Here is a 12558-nt window from a genome sequence, read left to right as displayed (position 1 = left end):
TAGCTGGGCGCAATGTTATCCAGGATTTTAAAAGTGAGTTGCAAGATTTTAAACTCAATGCGATATTTGATTGGTAACCAGTGTATATCAACAAGAGCCGGAGTAATAGGGTCAAATTTTCTAGTTCCAGTAAGAAGGCGAGCCGCAGCATTCTGAACGAGTTGCAGCCTTCGAAGAGAGAAGGCTTGGACACTACAGTAGAGAGAATTACAATAATCTAACCTGGAGGTCACAAAAGCGTGGATACGTTTTTCCAGGTCCCTGTGTGATATAATGCTTAGCTTTAGAAATCTGGCGCAGTTGAAAAAAAACAGATTTAACTACTGATGATACTTGTTTATCAAGCTTAAAGGAGCTATCCAAATAGACACCCAGGTTACGCATAGAATCAGAGAGAGTTAGCTAGGGGCCCCAGCAGGGCAACAGGCTGGTCTCGAGGAATATGGCTGTCGAACACCATAACTTCAGCTTTTTTCTCATTTAAAATGAGAGAATTATCTGACAGCCAATCTTTAACCTCTCTCAGGCAATCGTACAGGGAGTTCAGTGATGCTGACAAATCATCAGTCAGTTGACAAGAGATTTGAATGTCATCAGCGTAAAAGTGATAAGAAATATTGTATTTTTCAAATATGAAGCCCAAGGGTAGCATATACAAAGAGAATAATAAAGGGCCAATACAGACCCCTGGGGCACACCACAGCAGAGAGGGGCAACAGAGGAAGAGTATCCTCCCATCACAACAGAGAAGGATCTATCTGTGAGGTAAGAATTAAACTAGTTAAGGGCAGAACCCTTGATGCCTACAACATGCTCTAGCCTCCTCAAGAGTATATTATGATCAACCATGTCAGAGGCTGAAGACAGATCCAATAAAACTAAAACAGCAGGGCGACCAGAGTGAGCAAATACAAGAGGATCATTATAGACTCTTAGCAGGGCCGTTTCAGTGCTATGGTGTGGCTTAAAGCCAGACTGGTATTTGTCAGTGATATTATTTGCAACTAAGTAAGCCTGTATTTGGAGAAAGACGGCTTTCTCTAAAACTTTTGATAAAAACTGAAGTTTTGAGATTGGCCTATAATTGGCAGGGTCTTTCTGATCGCAATTACTTTTTTTAAGAACAGGGTGCACTACCGCATGTTTAAAAGCAGTCGGGACACAGCCCACTAACAATGATAAATTCATTAAAAATAAGATGCAAGGCCCAAATTCCTCAAAACTTTCCTTGATAATTCGGGATGGAAGGATATCATGCACAGAATTTGAGTTTCTCAATTGTTCAATTATTCCCTTAAGAGTGGGGAGTGATAACAGCTCAAAGTGAGAAAAGGTGGACATGCATCGTAAAACCGGAACAGGATTCAGCACAAGAGAGTGAGAGTGTGAAGCCTTCAGTAATAAAACTTTTCCACTAAAATGAATAAGAAATTGCTCACAGAGAGCCTGAGAGGCCGAGCTCGAAGAGTCCGGACAGGAATTTATCACTGAATTAAAAATTTTGAATATCATTCGCGGGTTGTGGCTATTAGTCTCAATAATATCTGATAGGAAAGCTGCTTTAGCTGCCTTTACAGAGTTCTGGTATAGAAAGACTGCATGACTGTGGGATTTTTGTGGGACACGCCTTCCTTCAGATGACTTCAGTGCTCACCAGTTAAAAGATTCTTAGTGGAGCTGATGAAGGCAAGAAACAATGTAGAATAACAGAAAAGACATCAGTACACATCAACTTGTGCACTCTTTTTAGAGCCATTGGCTGCATATATAGACATCATTGCCAGTGAGAGGAGAAAAACTCTTCCAGTCAGCCTCCAAGTTGTAATTAAGATAAAGAAATTTTCAGAAGCCAACTATCTCTGCCACTTAGCAGATATAATTATGTTTAAACAAACTAGTGCAAAATGGCTGCAGTAGTCAGTTCAGCTTAAATGAAGCCCAAAGTGAACCCTAATGCAATCCATTCAGCTGCGAGAAAAGGAGATTGATAGCTTACATGGTTTTTTTGTACCCAGTTTTCAAGCCTTTAGGCTATTTTTCAGAAAAACAGAGTGCATAATCTCAGAGATTAGACATAGTTAACTAAACACATTCTTTGTTTGAAAGTAACTCTCCAACACTCCAGGAGAGAGAGGCCAGAGGGCAGCCACTTGGAGCTTGCCAAAAGGCACCTAAAGGACTCTCAAATATCGAGAAATAATTCTCTGTTCTGATGAAATAAAGATTGAATTCTGTGCCCTGAATGCAGTGCGTCATCGGCAACATCATGCTCTGGAGATGTTTTTTGGCAGTAAGAATAGGGAGTCTAGTCAGGGTCAAGGGAAAGATGAATGCAGCAACGTGTCCTTGATTATAACAAGCTCCAGAATGTTCTGGTTTAGCCCCAGTTTTCCAACAGGACAACGACCCTTTGCACACAGCCAAAGTAACAAAGGAGTGGCATCAGGACCACTCTGTGAATGTCCTAGAGTGTCACAGCCAGAGCCCAGACTTGAGATCTGAAAATGGCTGTGCACAGACGCTCCCCATCCAACCTGACATAGCTTGAGAGAAGATTGAAATATTGAGCCAGGGCTTTCAATACTTATGTAGTTGTTATATTTTAGTTTTCAAATTTTACTACATTTACAAGAATTTCAAGAAAACTTTGTCTTTATGGGGTAATATGTTTATAATTTGAGGTAAAAATGAATTGAATCCTTTGTGGAATGAGGCTGTAACATAACACAACGTGGAACATGTGAAGTGCCGGGAATACATTCTGCATGCATGTAGCTTCTGCCACTTCAGCTGTCTGCAGTACAACTGGAAGACCAGAGATCCTGTTAGAATCATTTTCACTGAAAAGCCAATCAAGTGGTTGTTGTAGTATTACTATAATAAGATTACTGAGTTAAATATAAGAAAGTAGCCACTAATGTAGCTGCAAAGGAAAATCCTGACATGTAGTCTATTGACATCTACTTTCGAAAGTATGCCTAAAATCCTTATTTAAACCCAAGAGTTGGAGTCTCCGGAGTAAGCCCCCAAAATAACTCTCTCTGACATAATCTCCTATCAGTGTCCTTTTCTCCGGGAAGATAAATTAGTTTTCTGTCTTGGAAGCTAAGAGAAGAGATAAGGTGTGAGGAGCACAGGCGCAGGAGTTTTTACACCTTCTAACTTCTGTGCTCTCTGATTCGTTGCCTACGGGTGGGTGTTGTTTTGCTGCTGTGTTGATATCACATAGTTCTTCACTGTAGTCCCTGCTGTCCAAGCCTGTGCCCACAGACTAGGCCTGGAGATGTGGAGAAATGAGGCACAACTGGTTTAATGGGGCATCAAAGCTTCCTTTGCTGATGACTGCGGCTTTGCACTGAAATCAGACAAAGAGTGAAATGTGTCTAATCTTAGCATGCCTGATTTTTGTGTTATTGTCGCCTTTAGTGTGTATAACCCTTAAAATATATTGGGTAATGTCAGCACACAAGAGAAAATGATTGAATTTTTAAAACGTATTAAAAATATGAACTTCTACATGTGTAGTTGCATTTGTTCAGGTGCACAAGTGCTCTTGTGTGTATAAATGTGCAGCGAATGTGTCTGAGTATTGTATTTAATGTGGTTGAGTGACAGCAGATCTCAGTGGAGCTGTTCGAGGTCAATGTGATTCAGTCCTGGAGGACCTTTTGTATGCCTTGCCACATCTCCATGTGCACATTTGTACATGTGTGTGTGTATTTCTGTGTGTGTGTGTGTGTGTGTGTAGTGGGCATGGTCACAGTTGCGTGTGCCCTGTCTTTGTCTATGACTGCGTGCGCCAGTGCGTACACTGTGAAAGCGCTGCACGCCAGTCCTTTCTCTTCACTGCCTCCCCAGGGTGTCTACCAGCCTCAAGTTATGTGCAACAATGATTACCTTCACCTGGATCATAAAGAGCGGGAGAATACAGATAGCTGTAACACATATAGGAAACCCTCTCCTCCCTACACCCCGCCTCCTTATCTAGACACTGGTGAACACGATGGAAGGATTTTCTAAGCTCAGCAGAAAACTCTCGCTTAAAACAGGAACACATAACAACTTGTGGGAATTGAGGCCTTCTTAGTGCTGCTGGACAATTTATACTGAGGCGACTTTAATTCTGTATGAAATACATATTTCTGAAAGTGGAGCCCCAGGTGTAGTGCCAGCTGCAGTTTCTCAGGCAAGTCAATCAGTGTGAGATGTGCAGTAGTCGATGTAACAAGAAGAACAATGTGGCCCTGGAGCAGAGGTTATCCTGGTTTCAGAGAGCTGTCAGCTTCATTGTCTTCATGCACGCACTTACACAGGTGCTCGTTTGAATCATACCTCATGTCTCTTCGGCTCTAACAATGCTGCCCAATTCCTGTTTTCTTGCTGCATGCTATGTGCTTTTCAGTGCACGATTCAGTCGCACTCATCCTACTTAGAGGGTCTTTGTGGATGAATTGCATACCTACCTTCAGGGAACAAAGCTAAAATAATGCCTTGTAGTTCCATTTAATTTTCTTTTCTTCTCAACCTTTAAACCTACAATTATATCTGGGGGCCAGTCCTTTTTTTTGCCCTAAGCCTCGGTTTAGAACAAGAGATAGCACTTCATTTTCAAAGTGCACACTAATTTCAGGGAAATCATTTCAGAAGCTGTTGAGTGAGTTCCTGTAAATGATTTTTAAAACTTTAGGAAAATAAAAAGAAACACATAAAAAAATCTGTTTTTACTCATGGCTGCCCCACATCCAACAGGAGTCTCCATACGTGATGCTGAAGAAGAACCACGAACAGCTTGTGGGGAATGATAAGTACGAGGGCTACATCGTGGAGCTGGCTGCAGAGATAGCAAAGCATGTGGGCTACCAGTACAAACTGAAGATCGTCTCAGATGGCAAGTACGGAGCCCGAGATCCCGAAACCAAGATGTGGAATGGCATGGTCGGAGAGCTGGTGTATGGGGTGAGTCGGTGGAGCTTCTTCTAAGATTTTCTTTTTGTTTTCCCCACAGTCAAAGCTGGAAAATTAACTTTTAAATGTCTTTTGTGAATACTGATTATTGAAGGTCTTAACACATTGAAAACCGCACTGGCCCCAAGCCTGTTAAGGATGATTACCTATTTTGCTTTCTTTTTATTAGTATTCTGCGCTGCTTATTTAAATATAATTTTAATATGTTAGACTTTGGGCAAGGTTCACTTTGGAAGAAACAAATCCTTACAGTTTGCTGCTAGAATAATTTGTGATTATATGATTACTAAAGGTTCCTCTGAATTGCAATTTCGACAGTCTAACCACTTTGTTCTTCAGAAGTCTGAAATTGTGCTGTGTTTTTAATTTGACCTGGATCGTTACCGACTAACTTTTGCTGTGTGTACCAACTGTGCTGTGATGAGGGGGAGGAAGATAAAGACACCATCTTAAAACTGAAAGAACTGGTCTTTCTTTTGCTTTCTCGTTGTGCAATACACTTGGATAATGATCAAGAATACATTTATATCTAGACACGGTGTAGTGCACGTTGAGTGGTTGCGGTGATCCTCTCAGACCTTTGCTGCAAACAAGGAAACACAAGTATCATTCCACCTCAGAATTTCAATGAAATGCTACTTTATCCAGCACTGTTTACACCTGCCTTTGTGCTCTTTCCTCAGAAAGCAGACGTGGCTGTGGCTCCGCTCACTATCACCCTGGTCCGTGAAGAGGTGATTGACTTCTCCAAGCCCTTCATGTCTCTGGGTATCTCTATAATGATCAAGAAACCAACCAAATCCAAGCCTGGCGTGTTTTCCTTCCTGGACCCGCTGGCTTACGAGATCTGGATGTGCATTGTGTTTGCCTACATTGGCGTCAGCGTCGTCCTCTTCCTGGTCAGTCGATTCAGCCCGTACGAGTGGCACGCCGAAGACTACGAGGAGGGAGCCGAGCCGCAGACTCCCACCCAAGCGGCGGCTTCCAACGGGGTGCAGCAGGGCCAGACACCGACGCAGCAGAACACCACCCAGCAGAGTCCAGAGCAAACCAATGAATTTGGCATCTTCAATTCCCTTTGGTTTTCACTTGGCGCCTTCATGCAGCAAGGCTGTGATATTTCACCACGGTAAGAAGCTGAGGCCACAAATTTTGAAGCTTTATACTCCTCTGAGTCTCTGCTTTTATTTGTTGGTACACAAAGAGACATTCAGTACCACCTACGTGTAGTACATATCTATCTGCCACACCAACGCCTCAGCATGCTGACTTGCTTTCTTTTTCAGCTCACTTGAGTTTTGTTTATTGAGATTTTGTTGTGTTTTTCTTAGCCGTTTGTCATACAAAGAAGTGATAAAACTTTGATGAAGGGCAGAAGAGCCAGCTTATGATGTGGTCATGTTGCAGACTGTTGTGGTCTCATTCAGTTTCCAGATAATTCCCATAGTGCTAAAAACATGGCACAAATCTAGGACAGTCAAAACTGGTAGTCAGTAGAAAGCTTTAGTATTTTATAAAATTCAAAATTCCTGCCATTCTGCATCTCACAAGTGATTAGCCAGTCGGTTGTGCAAATATTAGAGCCTTAAGAAGCTGCTATGAAGGATCCTGGTGTGAGTATTGAGTGTTATATGTTGGCTTCCCTCAAGTGCTCTCATGAGCTGTGGTATGAAACCGTTCTCAAAAGGTCACCAATTAAAAATCTCATTAAGTGTCTGAAATTAGAGACACTGAGGTCGACTTTCTGAGCTCTCCAGAGGCGCTAACAGGGGGAGATGAGAAGATAATGTCAGTGTTATCACTGTAAGCTCTGAACTAGCAGAGACAGGTTAGGTCACTCGTAGACAGAGCTTCTTGTCTCTTTAAACATTAAGCTGCATACATTATGTAGCAGCTACCGTGAAGTTGGAGATCCCAGCGCTCCGTCTTGAAAGTGTACTCGTAAGCATCGTTGCGTTCCATCTCGACTTCCTTCTTGTGGCAAATTAAAGGGTGTATCTTCACTTTGGCCTCACCCTGCACAAATAACAGAACGGAAAAAAACAAAACAACTTTGCAACCCACGAGCCTGCATGCGGCACATAGGTGCTCAGCAGTACATAATGTAGGTAGTGAATTCCTCCTCCCACAGGCCTTCATCTGACATTTACTGTTTTCTGCCTGCAGACTGTGCTGTGCTTCATGTGAGATGAAGCCTATTGTCCAAATGCTCTTCTCTTACAGGCAGAAAATGCATTTGGATTAACTATTGATTTTCTTGTATGCCACACAAAGAGAGAGGGCCAGGGAATGTCACGGTGCTTCCTTAAAATTGTCCCTTCTTTGAGCTGTGTGTGTGGAATGGTGTGTACTTTGCAATTTAAAAAAACAAAATTAAGAGTATTTGCATTTCTTTTGCTTGAGGAGCGAGGGGGACGACCTCCGCGGATGCAAGACCTTTCATTGACTTCGGCTAAAAGGACAAAACAGGCCATTCCTCTCTACTTTCTTATGTTCTGTGTAAAATAGGTTTGAGGTGGAACCGAATTTCATTAGTGTTATTAGTGAGGTTGGGCTTTAAGGGCGCTTGTCCTCTAAGGACTTCAGTCAAATACCTCTCTTTGTCTTGGAGTGTCCTTTCAAGGTGAGTCTGAGTGTTCATTTTTGGTTCTTGGTAAAAGATTTTTTGGGGGGGGCGTCAGGGGAATTCACAGACTTTTTTTTTTCTAAAAAGAAAAAACTGCACATGTCACAGCGTGTGCAGCAGGACATGCTGTAGCGATCAGCATGGCCTGCTTGGTGTCTTGAAAAACCAACACAGTGAATGTTTCACCCCGCTGAATACTGGCCTGAAGGAAACATCTTCCCCTTGAAAATTTGGGTGACCTAGTTGCTCTAGTTAGCACAGTGCATATTCACACACACTGGTGCATGCTGATGTGTCTCCTAAAGCATTATGAGTTCTTCTGCTAGAGTTAAAGGACATACTGTACGGTTTGTCAGATGAAAGCAACAGTGCTTGTAACATCACAAATTCACAAGAACAGAGTATTACACAGCGTACGCAGTTTTACTTTTATCAAAAAAATTCTTTCTTGAGAAGGTTTTGTTCTTGTATTAAAGGTAGGGTTTGACCATCTTCTTTTTTTTTTTCTTGCCTAGCTGCAGCCTGTCTTTCTTTTTCCACTTTATTCATAGACTGAATATGTCCTGTCAGTGTGAAAAAGGAAGCTAGTGCGGCTGTGCCTAAAACCTCCATACTTCTCTCTCCGGATTGCGAAAAGAAGGCGTATTACAGGGACGTCCTCAGTAAAAACTCTCTTAACAGTTTATATTCTAAGGCACTACCTTCAGGTCTTTTTCAATATGGCGTTATGTTCATTTTGTATGTTATGGTCCCATTTAGAGAGAAAGAGACAATAAAATAGAGTGTGCTTTAGAGCGAGGATACCTTGTCAGGCACAAGTCACTTTTTTAACATTTTGTATATTCAAAACTTTGCTAAAGTACAAAATAACACTTCTCACTCAGAATTGTGCGTGTATTTTTTGGAGCAATGTTATTGATGTCTTAGCAAATACCGCTTATGAAATCCTAGATACTCACTTGTTGGTTATTATGTAAGCACATATGTAAGCAGCACAGCCAATCAGCATTATCCTTGCCGATTGGCTGATCTTAGGTTAGTTTTTTTTAAAGCATCAACAATATTGATTTGTCTGATGTTGTAGCTCTAACTAGTTAATTAAGAACTTGTTAATTTGGTAGCAGCTGATATACAAAGTGACTATGTGGATATATATGACTATATGAAATAATATTTGACATAAAGCAGATTAGGGTCCGTATTGACATATTACATCACAGAGTTGCTGCAGCTGTGTTGGTTACACATCCATGATATAAGTGTGCTGTTTAACCACATTCCAAAGGTGATCTGTTGAACGGATATGATTTGTATGACTATGGAGGCCTTGTGAGCACAAGGAACACATTGTAATGTTAGCAATGATTTGAGCTTTTCGACACGGTGCGTTATCCTGCTGCAAGCAGCCATCAGAAGATGGGCTGTGGTCATAAAGTGATGGGCATCGTCACCAACAATACTCAGTTTGGCTGTAGCCTCAGTTTCCGGTTCGTAGCTGACAGGAGGGGTACCTAGATCCTCTCCTGCATGGCTTGGTTTTAACAAGTTTAATAACAGAGTTGCTGTTCCCGTTCTATCAGCTCAAAGCAGTCTGGATATTCTCTTCTAACCTCTGACATCAACAAGGTATTTTCACCCAGAGAACTGCCGCTCAATGGATATTTTCTCTTTTTTTAGACCATGCTCTGTAAACCCTAGATGTGGTTATGAGAAAATTACAGTAGCTTTTGAAATACTCAGACGAGCCCGTCGTCTTGACCACTTCTACATGCCTAAATGTAGGGTTGAAGATAGATAGATGGATGGATGGATGGATGGATGGATGGATGGATGGATGGATGGATGGATGGATGGATGGATGGATGGATGGATGGATGGATAGATAGATAGATAGATAGATAGATAGATAGATAGATAGATAGATGGTTAATTAATACATTTCAGAATAAAACTACGTAAAAGACATTATGTTTCTGAATTTGCTGACATTTCCCAGTCAGTGCCTGTAAACCTCTCATCGCTGTGCCTTTATTGCTAATAGGTGAGAACAGATTGTTCTAGAGGTGCATTCAGCTCTGTGGTAGGCAGCCTGAAGCACTTCTCTCTTCATACTTCTCCATTTAATCAGAGACAAAAGGCCAAGGAACAACACTGATGATCCACTCTGTCCTGGATTAATCAGTAGGCGTGTTTAATTTTCTCGTCAGCCTGTATCTGTGTGTGTGTGTGTAGCCTGGTTCTATTAAAAGCAAACACTTATTGCCATTTTCTTTGTCAGCGCTCTAATAGTAGGCTATCAGATTGGAACAGTCTACAGTGTACCTGTGCATCAAGGTGTACATGCAGCTCTGTTTCTCTGTGCACATGCATAGACTCACTTGTATTAATTTATGCTTCAAACTGATGCGATGCATTAATGCGTACAGTACGTGATTGTGTGTGTATTGGCCAAACTGCTCCCCCTGCTATTTATTCTGTGCAAGGCCATGTTTACTGTGCTCTTTCTAAATGTCAGCACTGTCAGTCAGGCCCTCCCATAAGCCCCAGTCTGTGCTGTTGGGCCCTTCTTGTGTTTATCTCTGCAGACAGGTGGATTCCAAGACTGACCCTCACCCTCACCACACACAAACACACACACAAACATAAACACCCAAAGAATTCTCCATTCATCTGTGCACCCGTTAACTTCCTCGTTCTTTACTTCTTCTCAGTCCTAGCATTCGCTAATAAACTCTGTTCTCCATTCTTCAGAGGTGAAAAACCCTCACCTCTCTCATCCTAAACAGTCGCACATCCATAAAATGTGAATAAAACACAGGGCTTTGGTTAACCCTGCAGTTGTCTGCCTTCTGCGAACAGATTCAAACTAGCTAATCGCATCAACATTGAGCTGTAGTATTGTTGCAAGGCTTGGCCCTCACTCTTCATATGAACCCTGCCAAAGTAATGGAGGCTTAAGTTAATGCATCGCAGGCGAAGTCAAAATCTCAACAGATGATCCAAATAATCCATGGAAGGCACGGAAATAATGAGCACTATACTTGTGTTACAGTGAAGAGCTAGTTTTTTCCTTGTACTATATTTTAAGCGCAGCAGGGAAGATGCAATGAGGGAAATATTGAGTGGATTTGAGTAAAAGAGCGTAGTGTTCTTCAGGTGAATGTGTTTGGATATGTTTAAGTCAGCATCTGTCGTCCGTGTCTCCTCATAGGTGCGCGTTTGTCTGAAATGCATGGCCCCGTGGAGTTCACTCTGGTCCTCAGGTGTCTGCGTTCCCTCCGTTATATGACTGTAGACTGAAATAAATCAGCCCTGTCACTCACACCCTTCCTGCCAGCAGCAATGTCTCAGGCTGGCGGTCAGAATCATTCAATAACGGATTGTATACGAGGCGTATAATGTAACCCCAGCAGGGTCAGTATTTATTTTTTTTGCTACTGCACAAAAAAGGAGAGTTTAAACACTCAGTTTTCTCAGGGAATTTTTGATTTCTCTGTTCTGCATTTCTCCAGCATTACGTGAAGCAAAAACATAACAGTCAAATTTTCAGATCAAGTACTATGTGTAACACAAGCATAGTGTTCATTATTTCCCTGCTTTCCGTGGATTATCTGGATCATCTGTTGAGATGCTGACTTTCTGCCGTCAATGTGTCAACTTAAGCCTCCATTACTTATTTGTTGACTTATGTAAGCACAGACAACTTTTATCAGAGTCTCATTGAAACCCGACCCAGATCGCAAACAATAATTGAAAATATGTTAAATCAAAGTTTTAGTGTCAACCTGAATTCTACCTTTGAGTCTTGATCATTTTTGCAGTTTAATACTGACACATTGTTGAATTTATGACTTCTAATCAACTGAACTTCTGTGGTATTTAAACTATAAAATCCACCACATTTCAATATAATTTCCCGGTCAGCTATAAATCCATGACTTTTCAACCTCATTGTCACCTGATCAACTATAGAAAGATCATCATCGATCAATTATATTATTGTGTTCTTTTAATGTCATTACTATTACATCGTCAGGTTTTAACATTGTTGTAACATTGACTCAACATTTATTTTGCTTTGGGTCACTTTTTTCCAGAACATTTAGGATGTGATCACTTTATTTGTTTAGATATAGATACCCTATAGGTTTGTCTTCATTCCATTTTGAGAAGAGCTTTCAAAATGGCTCACGCTTCAAACTGAATATTGTACGTGTTCCTTTCCTCTTCCTTTCAACCCAAACACAGACTCACCCGCAGCACACTGCACTTGAAATTAAAGGTTTCCCACATAATGCAGGCACACCCATTATTTCTGACATGAAAGCTATTGTTCGGCTGCTAACCAAACCCTCAGTGACGAACCAGGTGAACTCTTGTGATCAAGGGAATTATTGATCTTGCACAGGGATCAAGCGGGATGTCACACTGTGTTTATTGTTGTTATTAATGTCGCGAGCACTGAGAAAATAGACTGTGTTACACGCCACCGAGTTACATAATTGTGGAATAAGTTAGCTGCTATAAAGCAGTTTTTTGGAGAGAGTGGGGGGGTGGGGGTTCAGGAAGGGATGATTTATTCATAAAGATACGGCTCGGTTTAGTTCACGGCACAACTTATGTTTTATTTATTCGGAGATCGCATGAAGGCAACTTTTTGATCTTACATGCATGCACACTCGCCAACAGAAACCACCGAGGCACACGCACGCACGAGCCCATATACACTCCCCACTGGCGTATCACACTTTGTACCACAGACAAAGGCACCATCGCCTCTGAGGCGTTTTACTCTGTCACATCAGTCACACATACATTTCCACATGCAGAGAGGGCTTTTTTTTTCTTTTTGCTGTAATCAAGCTGTGACAGTATACGGATATATTTCTTGCAACCATGAATAATACACCGAGCTCGAGGCCACATGGGAAATCTACCTGGGCCAGTGTAAACACTGCCAGTTATTT

At 41.6% G+C, this 12558-nt stretch overlaps 1 protein-coding gene across 6 annotated transcripts in view; it reads left to right on the top strand.

Annotated features, from left to right (window-relative positions):
- The window catches only part of gria1a (glutamate receptor, ionotropic, AMPA 1a), a 74773-nt gene that overhangs the window by 41427 nt on the left and 20788 nt on the right, over window positions 1-12558 (top strand). For all 6 annotated transcript variants that reach the window (XR_014271107.1, XR_014271108.1, XM_082504310.1 and 3 more), the window contains 2 exons: window positions 4750-4956; window positions 5649-6094. Coding sequence is in view for 4 of the 6 variants with exons in the window: in XM_082504310.1 (XP_082360436.1) it covers window positions 4750-4956; window positions 5649-6094 (653 nt within the window). In the remaining 2 variants the exon portion in view is untranslated. The remainder of the gene's footprint in view (window positions 1-4749; window positions 4957-5648; window positions 6095-12558) is intronic.

This window comes from Aulonocara stuartgranti (assembly GCF_965226115.1).
Source record: "Aulonocara stuartgranti genome assembly, chromosome: 2".
In the NCBI taxonomy this organism is placed as follows: Eukaryota; Metazoa; Chordata; class Actinopteri; order Cichliformes; family Cichlidae; genus Aulonocara; species Aulonocara stuartgranti.
Note: the sequence above shows the minus strand (reverse complement) of the source record. Positions and strands in the feature narration are given on the sequence as shown.